This window comes from Halichoerus grypus, chromosome 9, assembly GCF_964656455.1.
Source record: "Halichoerus grypus chromosome 9, mHalGry1.hap1.1, whole genome shotgun sequence".
NCBI classification, from domain to species: Eukaryota; Metazoa; Chordata; class Mammalia; order Carnivora; family Phocidae; genus Halichoerus; species Halichoerus grypus.
The window spans coordinates 80,232,316-80,250,369 of NC_135720.1; the positions used below are offsets into that span (position 1 = coordinate 80,232,316).

Here is an 18,054-nt window from a genome sequence, read left to right on the forward strand (position 1 = left end):
TGTAGTATGTATAGTAATACAGCAACTGCACTCCTTGGTATTTAAGGAGTTAAAAACTTACCTCCACACTGAAATCTGCACACAAATGTTTATAGCAGCTTTATCATAACTGCCAAAACTTGGAAGCAACCAAGATGTCCTTCAGTAGGTGAATGGATAATTAGTGCATCCAGACAATGGAATATTATTTCCCTAAGAAGGAATTAGCTATCAAGCCATGAAAGACATGGAGGAAACTTATATGCATAATACGAACTGAAAGAAACAAATATGAAAAAGCTACATACTATATGATTTCAACTATATGACATTCTGGAAAAGGCAAAACTGTGGAGACAGTAAAAAGATGTAGTTGCCAAGAATGTGTTGGGGAGGCAAGTTTGAAGGATGAATAGGTGGAGCGCAGAATTTTATGGCACTGAAAATACTCCATATGGTATTATGATGATGGATACAAGTCATTACACATTTGTCCAAACCCACAGACTCTAAAACAACAGAAGTGAATCATATTGTAAATATGGACTTTGGGTGATTATGATGTGTCAATGTAGGTTTATTTAAGTAATCTCTACACTGAACATGGGGCTAAAACTCACAACCCCAAAATGAAGAGTCCCACACTCTTCCACCTGAGCCAGCCAGGTGCCCCTATGTCAATATAGGCTTACCAACTGTAATAAATATACCACTCTGCTGGGAGATGTTGATCGATGTGGAGGCTATGCATGTGTGGAAGCAGAAGTAGTATGCATTTCCACTATACATGGAAAATCTTTGTATCTTCCTCTCAACTTTGCTGTGAACCTAAAACTGCCCTTAAAAAAGACTTTAAAAAAAATATTTTGCATGATTAGGAAAAAAGTCTGTTTTTTCCAGTTTCCTTGAGATATAATTGGCATATACCACTGTAAATTCAAGGTGTGCAGCATAGTGACTTGATTTACATGTATTGTGAAACGATTACCACAGTAAGTTCAGTTAACATCCATCACCTCGTATAGATACAGAATCAAAAGTTCCTTTCCTTGTGATGACAGCTGATCACATAAAAACTCATGAGAACTTTTTCCTGTGATGATTTACTCTCAACAACTATTAAAAAATACCACACAGGAATGTTAACTATGGTCATCATTTTGTACATTAAATCCCCAGTACAGGAAGTTTGTACCTTCTGACCACCTTCTCCAAGTCCTCTACCCCTCATCTCATTCCTTGCCTCAGATAATCACAAATCTGATCTGTTTTTTTCTAGATTCCACACGTAAGTGAGATCATACACTACTTGTCTTTCTGTCTGACTTATCTCACTTAGCATAATGCCCTCAAGGTCCATATATGTTGTCACAAATTGCAGATTTCCTTATTTTTTATGGCTGAATAATATTCCATTGAATATATGTATACCACAACTTCTTTATCCATTCATTTGTCAATGGACACTTAGGTTTTTTCCATGTCTTGGCTATTATAAATAATGCTACTATGAACATGAGGGTACAACTCTTTGACATAGTGTTTTTCTTTTTTAAGTTTTTACATACAATGTAATATTAGTTTCATGTGTATAATATAGTGATTCCACACTTCCATACACCACCCCATGCTCATCACAAGTACATTCCTTTTTTTTTTTTTTTTTTAAGATTTTATTTATTTGACAGAGAGAGACACAGTGAGAGAGGGAACACAAGCAGGGGGAGTGGGAGAGGGAGAAGCAGGCTTCCCGCCTAGCAGGGATCCCGATGTGGGACTTGATCCCAGGACCCCGGGATCATGACCTGAGCCGAAGGCAGACGCTTAACGACTGAGCCACCCAGGCGCCCCAATCACAAGTACATTCCTTAATCCCCATCACCTATTTAACCTTTACCCACCTCCCCCGACACTGTTTCCTTCAGATATATTCCTGTAAGTGGAATGATGAGTGATAGTTGAGCACCTTTTCATGTACCTATTCACCATTTGTATGTCTTCTTTGGAAAAATGTCTATTCAAGTACATTGTCCATTTTCTTTCTTTTTTTAATGGTGCCTGAACTCACAACCCTGAGATCAAGACCTGAGCTGAGATCAAGAGTTGGATGATTAACCAACTGAGCCACCCAGATGCCCCTCCTTTCTCCTTTGTCCATTTTTAATTGGATTATTTGGAGGTTTTTGGTAATAAGTTATAGGAGTTCTTTGTATATTTTGGATATTAATCCCTTATAATATATGATTTGCAAATATTTAATAAAGTCTTTAAAATATTTTTTTAATGTAAAGGAAACATAGTATATATACTACAAATAGATTTCCAAATTCTGTTAACCCAACATGTATACCTGACTGGCACTGCTGCTGTCATAAAAACTAAAGAACAGCAATTAATAAAACAAAGAAGTTATAATACAAAGGACAAATAAGACCAAAGGATGTCTTACATCACAAAAAGTACAAGTCACTGGGGAAAAAACAATGAATGACTACAGTACATTAAAAAATTCTGTTCATAAAATTATTCCATTCATTAAAAAAAGTAATAATTTCATAAGATATATGCTCAATTCATATAACTCAACCAATCCAATTTACTAGCCAGAGTATATAATGAACCCCAACATTCCAAAAGAAAAGCAAAATAGGCAGAAAATATGAATGAGCAATTAAGAACAGAAACACACACATAAAAACCCCCAAAGCACAAAAATAAACTTAGAGGGTATTTTGTTTACTTATGTGCACCAAGCTCAAAGAATAGGGATTAACTCTAGGTTGGCACTCAATATTTTTTTTTTTAAAGATTCTATTTATTTATTTAAGAGAGAGACAGTGAGAGAGGGAACACAAGCAGGGGGGAGCTGGAGAGGGAGAAGCAGGCTCCCTGCTGAGCAGGGAGCCCGACACAGGGCTTGATCCCAGGACGTTGGGATCATGACCTGAGCAGACGGCAGACGCTTAACGACTGAGCCACCCAGGCGCCCCTGGCACTCAATATTTTTTGAATGTTGAATGAACAATCAATAGTTTTTTTTTTTAATGCAATAAAGATACTTAATCTCGCTATAAACCACAGTATTATAAATTAAAACCACCATCTGATAATCCCATCAGACTAGCAAAAAGTAAAACATCAAACATTATGAAGTGGGTGATGATGCATATAAACTGGAAAACTTATTTTTTAAAATAATATTCTTTTTTTAAAGATTTTATTTATTTATTAGAGAGAGTACACACGAGCAGGGGCAGAGAGAGGGGGAGAAGCAGAACCCTCTGCTGAGCAGGGAGCCCAGACATGGGGCTCGATCCCAGGACTCTGGGATCATGACCTGAGCCAAAGGCAGATGCTTAACCAACTGAGCCACTCAGGCACCCCGGAACTGGAAAACTTAAAAAGTGTTAGTTAAAACACTTTGGAGATCAATTTGACAATATCTACATGAAGCTGAAATTGCACAAGACCTAATAATTCCATTGCTAATGGCTACATTAGATCAGGTGTCAGCAAAGTATGGCCCTGCCAAATCTGGCCTCCTGCCTGTTTTTATGAGGCCCATGAGCTAATAATGGCTTTAACATTTTTAAATGGTTGGGGGAAAAATCATGTTTCATAACACATGAAAATTATACAAAATTCCAATTTCAGTGTCCATCAAGTTTTACTGGCACAGAGCCATACTCATTTGCTTATGTCTCATCTATGACTGCCTTCTTGCTAAAATAACAGCACTGAGTAATTGCAACAGGGAGTGTGTTTAGACTGCAAAGTGTAAAATATTTACTATCTGGCCTCTTACAGAAAAAGTTTGCTGACCTCTGCCCTAGAGAAACATACACGTGCACAAGGAAAAGTACTTTTAAAAAATTTCATAGTAGCAATATGAAACATATGACGGTATTCATAGTAGCAATGTATGTAACAGTAAAAAGGTGGATACAACCTAAATTTCCACAAACAGAGGAATGTATAAACTGTACTATACTCATACTACGAAATCCTAAATGGCAATGAAAATCAAAGTACTAGAACTAGTCTCATTATATTAATCTCTCAAACAATGCTGTAAGAACGAAAAATTTCTGGGGTGCCTGGGTGGCTCAGTCGTTAAGCGTCTGCCTTCGGCTCGGGTCATGAGCCCAGGGTCCTGAGATCGAGCCCCACATAGGGCTCCCTGCTTCGCGGAGAGCCTGCTTCTCTCTCTTTCCCACTCCCCTGCTTGTATTCCCTCTCTCACTGTGTCTCTCTGTCAAATAAATAAATAAAATCTAAAAAAAAAAGAATGAAAAATTTCTGCAAGTTGCAGAAAAATACAGAGTGTGATTCATAAAATGTTCTAAGATATGCGAAATAATTTACACACACACAGTTTAGAGATACATAAAGAGTAAAGTACATGGGGTGCCTGGGTGGCTCAGTCGGTTAAGTGTCTGATTCCTGATTTTGGCTCAAGTCATGATCTCAGGGTCGTGAGATCAAGCCCCACATCAGGCTCCACACTCAGCCTGGAATCTGCTTGAGATTCTCTCTTTCCCTCTCCCTCAGCTTCTCCCCCCCACTCACGCATGCACTCTCTCTACAATAAATAAACAAATCTTAAAAGAAAAAAAAGAAAGAAAGAAAAGAGTAAAGTACAAAGAACTGCATGAGAAAACTACCAAATCAAGGACGGTAGTTACTCCTACAGGTAGAGGATGCAAAAAAGATAGGCATCACCCCAGCTTCAACTGTACTGGTAATGTTTTCTTTAGGCTAGTAAGTAGAACATGAGTTTTTGCTATACTATTCCTAGGAAATATTTCCTAATAATTTTTAAACTATCACTGTAAGGTTTTACAATAACGAAAAATAGGAGGGGAGCCTGGGTGTCTTAGTCGGTTAAGGGTCTGCCTTCAGCTCAGGTCATGATCCTGGAGTCCTGGGACCGAGTCCTGCATTAGTAGGGTTCTGCTTTCTCTGCCCCTCCCCCAGCTCATGGCACATGCACTTGCTCGCATGCGCTCTCTCTCTCTCAAATAAAATCTTTAAGAAAAATAATGAAAAATGGGATAAATTTTTTAAAACAATCACTGTGACAGAACTTCTGCAACTCAGAAATATAAAAGTAATAATAATAATAAAAAGACATAAAGAGGAATTAAATGCAAATGTCAGAAAAATCTCAATTAAAGCAATCTCAGGTGGCTCTATAGCAGTATAGCCCCAGTCTTTCCCAAGAACCTGTCAGGATTCTCCAAGGCTGTCTCTTGGAGCTCTGACCCACCATGTTACAAGTCTGAGTACCTGCTAAAGAGACCATGTGAAGAGGCCTTTACACTACATGGAGAGACAAGGGCCTACCTTTCCATACCCACCAGAGTCAGACATTTGAATGAAGCCATCTTGGAACCTCCAGACCAGCCAAACTACCACTGAATAATTCCCACAGATGCTACATGAAGCAGAAAAATCACCCAGCTGAGGTGATTTTCTCTATAAAACCTTTGTACTTTGGCACAGAAGATAGACCAATTAGATTATCCAATACTATCTCAAGATGAAGTCTGAATATATTATATTCTTGGGAGGGATATGAAATTAAACTTCTCTGGGAGCCACCAAAACCACATATTCTTTGCCTCAGGATCCAGCTACTGTTCAGTGTTCTCTCGGTTTATCTACCTACTTCTTCATTCCATTCAGTGGGTTTCTATGGACCTTTTGGCAGGATGCCAGCATACATTTAGTTTTGTCCAAGGTCATTATCAGGCAGCTGTTTGGTGCTGTTGGTGTTTCTGGAAGCTCCTTGATCTTCTATAGAACAGAAATATCAAGTGGTGGTATCTTATCCAAAGTAATGCAGTTGGTTCTATCTTTACACAGAAAACACAATTCTAAAAATTCAGTTATCTCAAGCCTGATGTACACAAAATTCCAAAGCCAGGAAACGCACAACTCAGAAATGATCGTCAGATTGTTCCTTCTGCTCCAAAGAAAGGTGAGATCATCAGAATAAGAGAAGGTGGCAGTATCCAGGGAGGTGGACCAATGACACTTTTAATTCTGAACATGAAATGCAGAATTCCACAAGGAAACAATTAACAGTTTCACAGTAAGCTTAAATTAGAAGGTAAATTTTAGAAACAGATAAAGCTTATAAACGGTGAAGACAAAGGAGACTCAGGAGTTGGTACTCAAACTGTGAAGGAAATGCTGATATTCTCAGACTTAATTGCTATTATGACAAAACTAAATCATTCTTTGATAAATGTCCTATGATGATAATAGAGAATGGAGACCAACCTAGGGTGAAGAAAGGATTAAATGCCAAATATTTGGAATCCCACTTCATCCAAACAATGGCCATAGGAGTTATTGAGGCAGAGAAGATACTATTTCCATGGAGGCAGAGTCAAGGTAGTATCTTCACCATGTTTTTCAAGATTTAGTGGCAGATTCATACATAGGAAGTTGTGGGGTAGGAAGTTTGCAGATTTTTGAGTGAGGAAGGACAACAAGGTTACTTCATAGTCTACAAAAAGTCTCAAGGAATTTCTAGCTCTTTATGTCCTGAAAAATGGCTTCAATCTTTGCAAAAAATGAAGAAGTGAATTTACTATTTACTGGACACAAATACTGCTTTTTTTCTCCCTGCTCTATTTCAAAGATTATAATGTAGTTAATGTGGGGGGGGGGGAACCCAACCATATTAAAAACCAAGCATGACATGTATTTGAAATAGCAAAAAAACAAAAAACAAAAACACCCGCCAAAGGCAAGATCAGAATATGGTTTATTGTATTCCTAATCAAGCCTGTAACTTCAGATGGCCTCAAGGCAATTGTTAACTTGGACTTAGGCAAAGTGTCTAAATGTCCCCATTTACCTAGGATTGTCCCAATTTTAGCACTGAACGTCTATCCTCAGGAGACAAGAGGTCCTAATTTTTGGTGTTGGATGCAGAAAATTCTGTAAAGTACAAAACCTAAGATAAACCAAAAAGTAGAGGCTGAAGCAACACCATTCTTAGTGTCAAATGAATACTGCATAGTTTATCTACCTTCCGTACTTGCTGCCTTAGTTTTTTAAGCTGATGTTGGTGACCATAATTTGCAGTTCACGATAACAGATCACCATCCATGCTGCATTATTCTAAGCAATATATACAACTTAGGTGGGTTGTAATTGTGACCATTAATAGTGTGTCTTTGACTTTGTATATTAACTGTTATGTTTTGTATTGAGATAGTTTAATTTTTAATATTACAGTGTGACCATGTTTCCTAAGAGTTTAGGTAATGAAAAAGAGAAAGATTACAGTAACAACTCCCATAACCCAGACAGCACTGAATGAAAGAAAAAAGGAAAGAAGAGTTTCTAACATTCTTCTTTTCTTCTTACTTACGCTTACCTGGATTCAGAAATTCTTCAATCAGTCCCTTATCAAAGAAGTGTCAAACCAATGGCTGCTTATGCTGCTATTTTTATCTGTGAAACAAATTACAAATTGTGTGGCCAACATTGTTCTTTCTGTAGCTTACCAAATTGCCCAGATATCAGAACCTTTTGGATCTTCTAAGAACCGTCATTTTCAAGTTTAGGAAATACTACGACTTTGCTGAAATAATTTAAAAAAAAAAAATACCAGGGACTCCTGGGTGGCTCAGTCGGTTGAGCGCCTGCCTTCTTCGGCACAGGTCATGATTCCAGGGTCCTGGGATCGAGTCCCGCATCAGGCTCCTTGCTCAGCAGGGAGCCTGCTTCTCCCTCTGCCACTCCCCCTGCTTGTGCTCTCCTCTCTCTCTCTGACAAATAAATAAAATAAAATCTTAAAAGAAAAAAAATACCAGGTAAATGGGAGAGGAAAGGTGGCTGTGTAGATTAAAGAGGACTACAAATTCTTTGCGTTCCCACTGAATGGTGGTCCACTTCCCCTCCCTTGAATTTGGGTTGATTCTGTGACCTTTCTGCCAACAGATATGGCAAAAGTGACTGGGTAATTTCTGAAGCTGGGCCTTAAGAGATCTGTGACTTCTGCTTTTGCCATCTTAAAGTGCTGCTTCATCAATAACTGGTATTTCCCCCTAATTCCCTATTATTTTTCCTTCTCCTGTCCAGCCCCTCTCTCAAAAGGAAAGTAGGTAAAAGGCAGAATGGGTGAAGAAAAGGGTTAAAGAAGGGAGGGAAAGAGGAAAGAAGGAAGGAAATGCTGAAGGAAGTTAAGGCTATATGTCAGATCCCAAGCTCCATTTCTGATTTTCCCACCGACTTCTTCTAGGTCACATAACCCCTCTACAACTCTTGATTTCCTCAAATACACAACATAGTTTAGTAATGGCAACAGAAACAATCAATTTATGGAAGTGTAGATATGTGGACTATATAATTTTATTCCCTCTTGCCTCTCTGACTACACCAGTCAACCTATACTATCAAGAATAATCAACTAGACGGCTTAATCGTAGAGCACACAACTCTTGATCTCCAGACTGTGAGTTCAAGCCTCACGTTGGGTGTAGAGATTACTTAAAAGATAATAAAATGTAAAAAAAATCTAAAAAACCCCACAACAATCAGCTAATACCTAGAAAAAGAAGGTTGTAAGTGAAAGAAAAACAATAAAACGAATTCAAATGAAAGTGAAGCCAATATGAAAGAGAAGGAAAGCAAGAAAAGGAAGTTCTTTTTCTCTTCTCTGCCTACTAAGAAAATCAATATATTACCAACTAACACATAGTGCTTGGGATTATATGCCTGGAATTGTTCTAAGAATTAAACATATATTAATACATCTAATGTTCATGGCAACTTTATGAGGTAATTACAATTACTATCCTTGGTTCACAGATAATGAAAACACAAAGAGGTTAAGAAATCTATCCAAGATCACACAACTAGTAAGTGGTAGAGCTAAATGTTGAATCCCGGCATTCTGGCTTCTGAGTTCATGCTCTCATTGCATTTCTAATGAAAATGCCATTCTAAGTGATGTTCTACTCTACTGTTCCATATGAGTACATGAAATCAATTCAACTGGGACGAAACCAGGAAATAAACATACTTAAGTAAGGAGTAAATAAGGAATGATAGTGTGATGCACTTTCTAAAAGTAGTGCTATCAAAAGAAGGAGCAGGGATAAATGGAGAACTTTGTGGTATGTTCCACTTAGCAGGTGGAAACTTAAAGACCTTGCTCATATTCATGGAATGCCAATCATTAGAAGAAATTGTGCTTTAGTTCAAGAGATCCTATGAAGTATTTACAATCCCCAGTAAAACTGACAAACTGATTGGGTTATTATAGTTATATGTATAATAAAAGTATGGCTAAGGGGAAATAGAAAACACTTTTCATTTGGATACTTGATAGATTTTGCTGGTATAGAGGGCAACAGTGCCATAGTTCAGCATCAGGCTTTTCAAGCTAGTGGACAAAGTCCAAAAGGGAGCTGGACCCAAAATGAAAAAGAAAACAAAGTAGTTACAAACGTATACACATGTATGTATACATATACACATACATACAAAAGGGAAGACCAAAAAAAAATGGAAGAAAATACTGGTGAGGCAATTAGTTGGTAGGAAAAAAAAAAAGGCAAAGGGAAAGAAAGTTAGATATAAGTGCAGTATAAAAAAGAAGGAACAAATGAGAGAGGAAGTAGATTTGTTAGAGGTTCCACAGAGGAGAAAAAAGGGGGGGAATTATGAAAAAAAAAAAAAGAAAGTTACAAGAACAAGCCAGTTACTATCACCTTTGCCCTAACTGATCTTGCTGATAATTTTTGCTCTTCTCTAAAGCATCCTTTTCCATGTGGTAGCCAATGACCTTTTGGGGGGAACAAATCTGATAACGCTACCTCCAGTTTCATCTCATACCATTCTCTTAACCAGCATCACACTGTCCTCCTTTTAGTTCCTTAAACATGTCATACTCTATTTTATTCCCTCTGCCTGGAAAACTCTGCCTTTCCACCTTTCCTTCTCCTACTCACCTTTCAAGGTGTCCTAATTAGATCAAATTCTTGTTATTATAAATAATTCCTTTTGTTGTGCCCAAGAGTTGTAATTTTACATTTACAAGTGTGATTATTTGATCACTGACTCTCATCACCCATGGAGAAACCGTTTCTTTTCCCCCTTCATCACTGTGCCTCTCACACTACCTACAACAACACTGCAGTTGCTCAATAAATACCTGTTGAATGAATGAAAGAAAAGAAAAGAAAAACCTGCCAAGATATTATCACATGTAGAAAAGGGGTATAAGACAACCTTACATGTACAGAAGAGAAAGAAACAGAGAAAAGAAAGTTCAATGTAAGTTGTAGTGTAATTAAATTCATATAATTTCAGTGAGATACTATACTAAAAAAATTAAGTACAATAGTAGCCAGTAGGTCTGCTTTTCCCTAATGAAGTCAGAAAAGGAAATAGAATTAACATTTTACTTAGTTATAATAAAACACAATTTAGAACATGGATGACAAACAGGCATCTCAAACTTAATTTGACCAAAGCAGAGCTATAAACTTCTCATTCCTCTACCAGTCTACTCCATTTCAGTAAATGGAATTACCCCCCAACACCTCCAACCAAAACTCTAGGAGCCATCTATGATTACTCCCATACTCTGATCCTCAAAATACAATCCATCAAGAAGTCCTGTAAGCTCTACATCCAAACATACCTTCAGTCTATCCACTCTTCCCCATCTCCACTGCTACCAATCTAATCCAAGCCCCTCTGATGGTTTTACTGAAGTATAGTTAACATACAATATTATATTAGTTTCAGGTGTACAACACACTGATTTAACAATTCTGTACACCACTCAATGTTCACTACTATAAGTGTAGTCACCATCTGTTACCATATAACATTATTACAGTATTACAGACTATATTGACTACTGACTATGCTATACTTTTCACCTCCATGATTATTTTATGACGGAAAAGTTTTTACCTCCTGGTACTTTTTATCTATCTATTCTAACCCCTCTATTTTAGAGTACTCCAATATTCTAATTCATGTCCCTGCTTTTACTATTCCTCTTCTCTAATTCATCGTACACAGAACAAAGTGATTTTTAAAAAGATAAATCATATGACACCCATTGGCCCCAAACTCTTCAATGACTTCCCACTTCTTAGAATAAAATAAAAATTCATCACCTTGCATGATAGATCTGCTGCCTCTCTTTCTTATCACTCTCTCCTTTGCTTGCTACATTTCAGCCATAATGACCTCCTTTTTGTTTCAAAAATGGAACCATGTATCATCTCGAACTTTACAGGCATCATCCTCTCTGCCATACTCCGAAGTATCTCATAGTTAAGGTTTTACCTTAACTAAGGTATCACCTCCTCAGGAGGGCCTTTCCTGATTTTAATACCATGTAAAATGGCTTTTCCACTCCTTTACTGCTCTGTGTATTTCTTCCAGTCTTTATCATACAGCTATCATCTTGTTTATTTCATTAACAACAAATTGTTCCCAGTGCAAGAAATATGATGGTGAAAAGACAAAGTCATTGTTTTCATGAAGTTTATATTTTAGTAGGACTGAAAAACAAATTTATCAAATGATAAATGCTATTATGAAAAATAAAACAGTGTAAGGGAATACCATGTGTTTGTACAGTGCCTAGCACAGAATAGGTGGCTATAAATACCTGATGAGTAAATGAAAACCTACTTCAGTTTTTCAATAAGTCTACGAGAGAGTAAGGAAAGTATACTCTATTGATGTTTAAAAATTAAATCCTAAGCCCTATGGGGAAATATTTTGAAAACACATAAATATGGTAGTATAAAACGTATGGCAAGTTACAGTGGAGTATTTTATTTTATTATTAAAAGTGTAAAGAAAAGAATTAAACACAAAAAATACTAGCATCAATTTATTTAGAAAGATTCCATACAATATATAAAAATCAGATATGAGAAACTGAAATCCTTACTTTCCCTTATGCTCATATTCTAACAAGTTACCATTTGTTTCTTTATGACAATGCTAAAGGAGACATGGTGAAACTCAAATTTATTGTAACTGTACATTCCTAGACCCTTAAGTTAAATTCAACTAAAAGCAACAGTTTGAAATTCACAATCAGCCCTGTATTTGTTGGCTTTATTTATGCTCTTTCCATCCTCCCTATGTTCATCTAGTCAGAATTTAAACTGAATCAGAAGCCTTAGAAGTCCAAAACTTACTGCAGTACAAAAATACAATCATCTGCATACTGACTGTACTAAGTAAGCATCAGCAAGCCATCTTTGGAGGTTCCAATATCAAAACAAAAAATAACAGCACAGCACCACCTGTAACACAAGCTGCACCACTCTCAGCCTCTGATAGGTTATCTATTCTGGCCAAACAAGAATGGAGGTAGAACGGGGGTAATATGAAATGAACCCAGAAAAACTTAGAAACTTTCCACATCTTCTTACTAGGAATCTCATATAAATCTCTCATCACCTTTAAGATTTTTTTTTCTTTTTTTTTGCTTTGCTATACTCAAGGAAGAATTAAGAAAATTGAGCTTTGTTTCCCTATCCACCTCTGTTAGGCCCAATTCGTTCATTAGAGTTATACTGAGGCCCTACTGTGGTCCAGGCACTGCTCCAGGTGCTGTTAATAAAACCGTAAGCAAGGCAATACCTATCCCTCTACACCCTCTTATGGAATACCTGTACCACAGTTAAGATACACTTTCTTAATCCAGAAATGTTTCTAATTAATTATTTTTAAAAAGTATTGCTTATACTGTATATGAAAATCATCTTTGTGAAATTATCCAGAGTGGTTAATCCTTTTTAACAATCACTGCACAGTACACTCATTTTTCTAAACACATTTATAAACTCGATTTATATTTAATTCGGTGTAGACACTGAACCCATAGTCAAATTAAGCAATGTGAACAGTCAAGTTCCTGGTCCACAACCACAACGAATTTACCCGTATTTGGGGGGTCCTTATTTATATGGGCAAAGAACCAATACTGTTACCCATTACCACCATTCCCTGCAATAACATACAGCTTTTCTTAAGACTTACTTAGTCCACCTACAGCAATGTTTAACTTTCCCTCACAAGTGAATAAAAATGGAACCACCCAAACTTTGTCTATTAGCTTTGGTGACCGTCCCCAAATTGACATTGTGAATCTCCTTCTCTACTTTCAGATAAATTATTTTATAAAATATCTTTAGCAAAACACATTTCGTAAGACCATCAGACATGGCCAGACTTAATCTGAAAACTGGCTGCAAAAGGAAGCCTGAAGCCCTGCGAAACAGAAAGAGCAGAGGGCGTATATAAAACATACCCAAGTAAAACTACTTCTCCCCTCCCTACTTAGACTGCCCCCCAATTTCACCCGACCTTAGCAATCTGAAACTTTCCATGAACACCAAACAAAATCTGAATGCAATCTGCTCTCATCCTTAGGCCACCACCAAAATATTTTTAAATGTCAAAGACTTAACCCGTGCACTCTCAAAGGACACCCACCAACTCCTGCTCGCATCTGGATCCACCCGCGCCCTCTCGGCTATGTCTGCCCAGGCCAAGCCCCCCGCACCAGCGGACTCGAACCCAGCGCGCTCGCAACACATTCCCTCCCCGCCATCGCCCCAGCAGCCCCCGCCCCCCAGTGCCTCTGCCACCCCCACCCCCCCAAACCCACCCAATGCGAATAACTGAATATCCGGAGACCGGGGGGGCACACTTTCCTGATTTTTCCCCACCCCACCCCCTGCAAGGGCAGAAATAGATGTACCTTCCAGAAAAGTAATCTCCCCAGCGCTGCCGCCGCTCTTGCCAGCCGCCATCTTCCTCCTCCCACGCCGCCTCCTTCTTAATCCATGGCCCACACCACCGCCGCGCTCGCCGGGATGAGGGGCCGCGCCGCAGGAGGGTAGCCGCCGCAGGGTTGCGGGCCTAGAACTCGGCCGTCAGGGGGGCGGCGCTCCCACGTCCAGATGGGCCTACACAAAAGCAGGCCAGGCGCTCCCGGGCCTATCCGCGGGCTGGCGGGTGGCGAGGCCCGCGGCCTGGGCTTCTCCTCAGGCCCCTCCGGGGGAACGCGAGCGGCGACGACGGCGACGGCGCTTCCCGGGCCCGGTTCCTCTCGGCCCACGACTCCCCATCCACCGCCTACCCAGGCCGCCTGAGACGCTCTCCCCAGCCGCGGGCCCCAGGAAGAGAGGCTGAAGGCGAGCACACAAACACACCTCCCTTCGTCCCGGGCCGTAAAATGGCCGCAGCCGCCGCGCCGGGGCGGCGAGGTCTTCGCGACCGTCAGGCGCCCCCAGGCCCTTCGCTCCCTCTGCAGCCACCGCCGCCGCCGCTACGGCCGTCCGCCCACCCCGCCCAGGCGTGTATGCATCAGCGGAGGCCTCTGCGACTGTCCATGTGGACAGGGGTGGGTCTCCTCTGCCACCGCCTCGCGTCCGTCGCCACAGCAGCTCCAGCCGCCGCCGCCGCTGCCGCTCCTCCCCCACGGGCGCTGGAGCTGCCGCCCGGCTCCCGCCCCCACCCCGACGCCGCCGCCCCCAGCGCCGCTCCCCCTCAGGAGCCCGGGCTCCGCTCGCGGGCAGAGCTGTCTGCAGCGCCGCACCGGACACCGACTTGGGGCTCCCGCCGCCGTGGCTCTCGGTAGGGCTGGCCCTGCGCCGCGCGGACTCGGCCTGGACACGTTTCGCCCAAAATCTCGACCGCCGAGGGCCCCATGGCAGACTTGGTGTGTGAGCGCTTCTAAGCCAGGCCGGTGATGAGTTTGGTTTCTGCGGCACCACAATTGCCTAAAAAATGTTAAAAGTTCCTCTCTTTGACCAGGCCTTAGAACTTACACCATAGCCAACTGACGAGGGAAGCTACAGTGAAGTAGTGTAATCACATGTTTAGAAAATGATTTGTGGTCCTCATTCATTTTTTAAAAAGTTTTCAAAATAATTTATCAAGGAAGATTCTACAGTACATTTTGGATGACAATGTAAAAAAAAAAAATGCAGTCATATGTGCCTAAGACTTCAAAAACCATTCCCTGCCTTACAAATCAGGCCTTATAATGAATGGCAGGTTATTATATCACGTTTGCTTTTCCCTTTCCTTTGGCTTTTTTAAATTATAAAAAATATGACATTCTTTAATGAAAAGCCGGAATACAGAAAAGGAAAGAAGTTATGCATAGTTCCACCACCAAAAGTCAATTCCTTTAAGTGTGTAGTCCTCTAAGCGAACATTTTTCTTAAATCCCTCACTATCCCTCTTTAAAAAACGAAAATCTCTACTATGTGTCAGTGAAAATTCAACAGCTGTTAAGACGATGCAGAAAAACTGATTCTGTGCAATCTTGAGGAATGAACTGTTCTAATTAGTTTAATTGTCCTGTTAGCCAAGGCATAAGCAGAAAACCTTTTCCTTTAAAACTTCTTTAAAATCGTATCCTAAAATGAGTAATCTTTCCTGAGTAAGTAAAAGAAATATAATGAATATAATTTATTATACTCTTATTTTTGTTGTTGGAGTATATTGAATGATCTAGTTGTGATGCTCTATGACATAGAGTCTGTGCCAGTGACAGTATAATACTGAGGCGTGTAGATCATAGGCAGATGTGGGTGACTGGACTCATTTGTACAGACTGCAAAATGCAGTTTAAAAGATAACCTCTGATTTAAAAATACATGCATAGTGGCTTTGAAAATGGGAGAAGGTGCCAGAAGTCAAGAACTGTGGGTGGCCTCTGGAAGCCAGCTTCCAGAAAAGGCAAGGAAACTGATTCTCCCTTAGAGCTTCCAGAAAGCAAAGTGAGCACCTTGATTTTAGCTTATGGAGACAACATGTTGGACCTCTGACCTTGTAGAACTGTAAGATAATACATTATTATTAAGTTGCTAAGTTAGTGCTACTTTATTACAGCAGCCATAAAAAACTAATATACATATGGAATGGGAAACAAGGTGGAGTTTTATAAAAGATGTCTTTTAACCAATCTGATTTAGGATCTTTAAGACAAAGTCCATTGTTGTATTTTTTGTGTGTGTGAATTTCAGCTAATTTCTATGGGAACACATAATTCCAACTTTAAAAGTGTGGCATCAAAATCACTTGGAAAGGCTTGTTAAAACAGATTGCTCTACCCCACCCCTAGAGTTTCTGATTCAGTGGGTCTGGAGTGTGTCTGAAAATTTGCATTTTTAATAAGTTCCCATGTGATGCAAGATGCTGCTGATTAGGGGACCACATTATGAAAACCACTAGATTAAACAATCTCTACATTCCTTTCCGTTCAGTTTAATTTAGTCTATGAGTCTGCAATTACATGTGAAATGATCAGTGTCCATATTCAAGTATAAGATTAAAGATATTTTCAGGAATCACCTCTTCCATATATATGAACCTTATCAATTAAGAATTGATAGATATCATGTATCTCTTTATTTAGGTATTCAGGCCTAGAAAACTTCAGATTGAGGACATGTCCCTGAAATGTAGATATATTTAGTATACATATAAATATATATTTAGTATACTTACAAACACTCAATTAGTAGCCCTTCTTTATACATACATTTTGAATGACACCCAGGGATGTTACTGAGAATGCTTTAGAATATTAGAAACACGACTAATTACAAAACCAATTCTCTGAGTTACATAGTCAATTTTTATTAAAAGTCTAGTATGTCTTTATTGCTTAAATTTAGCAAATTTTATTGAGATGTAAGCTAACTTGTTAGTTGTCATATTAAAAAACAATTTAATTCTGGCATAAAAGATAAAAAGATAAAATGGAGAAAAGTTAGACTGTTTTAAGCTTGAATGCATGGGTAATTACAATGGATATAATGAGGTACTTTATTTTTTCTAATTATTCCATTAAAGAAAATTTAGAAAAAAGGAAAAACAAAAAGCAGGGTCCTGCCACCTACAATTCTAATTCTAATGCCCTACCTTCTCCAATGTCTTTTTACTCACTTAGTCTGGTCACCCACTACCAAGTTTAAACCCTGGACCTACTCTTCCAAACTCAGTAATGCAAACAGCCCATCTCCAATCACAATGGTCAATGGCGATGACCAAAGGACCAACATCAGCAAGTCTACACAATCATCCTGTGCAAACAGAATTCAGAGGAAAACAGAATTAAGACAACTGCAGGATCCTTTGGAAGGATAAAAGAGCATGAGACCCTCCCCAAAGCTATTCCTCTGCTGGGGTTCTTGCTCAGTACAAAGTGTTGCCATCCACCAGTTTCACAAACTAGAAACCTAGGAATCACTCTTGACTTGCTTTTTAAATTAAATCTACGTCCTTGAATAGGTCTTGAATCTATTCACATTTTTTCCAATTCCAATGAGCCCACCCTAGTCTTAGCCACAATCACCTCTCAGCCATACTACTGTAATAACAGCTTCAAACAGGCCGTTCCATGTTCTGTACCCATCCTCTAATCCATTTCTCACACAAAAGCTACAATGATCCTTAAAAAAAAAAAAATCACATCAAAGCACCTTCCTGTTTAAACCATTCAAACAAAGGTTTCCTGTTGCTCTTAGGATAAAATCCTAAATCCTTACTTGATCTACTGGGCCCTCCCTAACTACTTCATGAGCCTCATCTTAATAGCATTTTCACCCTCTCAGTTAAGCTCCAACCATTTTGTATTTCTTTCGGTTGCACAAATGCTTCATCTTCTTTTCTACTTTAGAGCCTTTGAACATGTTTTATCCTCCATCCTCAATGCACTTTTTGTCTAAATAGAGTCTTGCACCAATAGGTTAATACATACCTCCTGAATGAATGAGCAAATGAAAACAACATATTTAAAATAATCTTTGCTAAGGAAAATTCAGAATCATAGAATTCTAGAACCTGGATTCCTTAGAAACCATCTAATTCAATCTTCTCAGAAGTCCAGAAAACGTCTTTGCCCTAAATAACATTGTGGTAGAAATCTATGATAGATACCCTAAAAAGGATCAGCAATCCAAATGTGAACCTAGGGCCTGGCTTTGAAGATTACAATACTGAAACAACTTTTAAGGAGGCCAGGAACTGACAGAAGAAGGACTTGTA

At 39.2% G+C, this 18,054-nt stretch overlaps 2 protein-coding genes and 1 pseudogene across 10 annotated transcripts in view; 2 read left to right on the top strand and 1 right to left on the bottom strand.

The window, feature by feature from the left end:
* SENP6 (SUMO specific peptidase 6) overlaps positions 1–14,439 on the bottom strand; it is a 115,286-nt gene extending 100,847 nt beyond the window's left edge. For all 6 annotated transcript variants that reach the window (XM_036094083.2, XM_036094079.2, XM_036094078.2 and 3 more), the window contains exon 1: positions 13,751–14,439. In XM_036094083.2, coding sequence (XP_035949976.1) covers positions 13,751–13,802 — 52 coding nt within the window. In that variant the 5' untranslated portion in view covers positions 13,803–14,439. The remainder of the gene's footprint in view (positions 1–13,750) is intronic.
* On the top strand, positions 5,421–6,343 carry LOC118536864 (protein LSM14 homolog A pseudogene; annotated as a pseudogene).
* Positions 14,440–14,480: 41 nt separating the features above from the next.
* The window catches only part of FILIP1 (filamin A interacting protein 1), a 274,497-nt gene continuing 270,923 nt past the window's right edge, over positions 14,481–18,054 (top strand). For all 4 annotated transcript variants that reach the window (XM_036094072.2, XM_036094073.2, XM_078055077.1 and 1 more), the window contains exon 1: positions 14,481–14,713. The gene's annotated coding sequence lies outside the window, so the exon portion shown is untranslated. The remainder of the gene's footprint in view (positions 14,714–18,054) is intronic.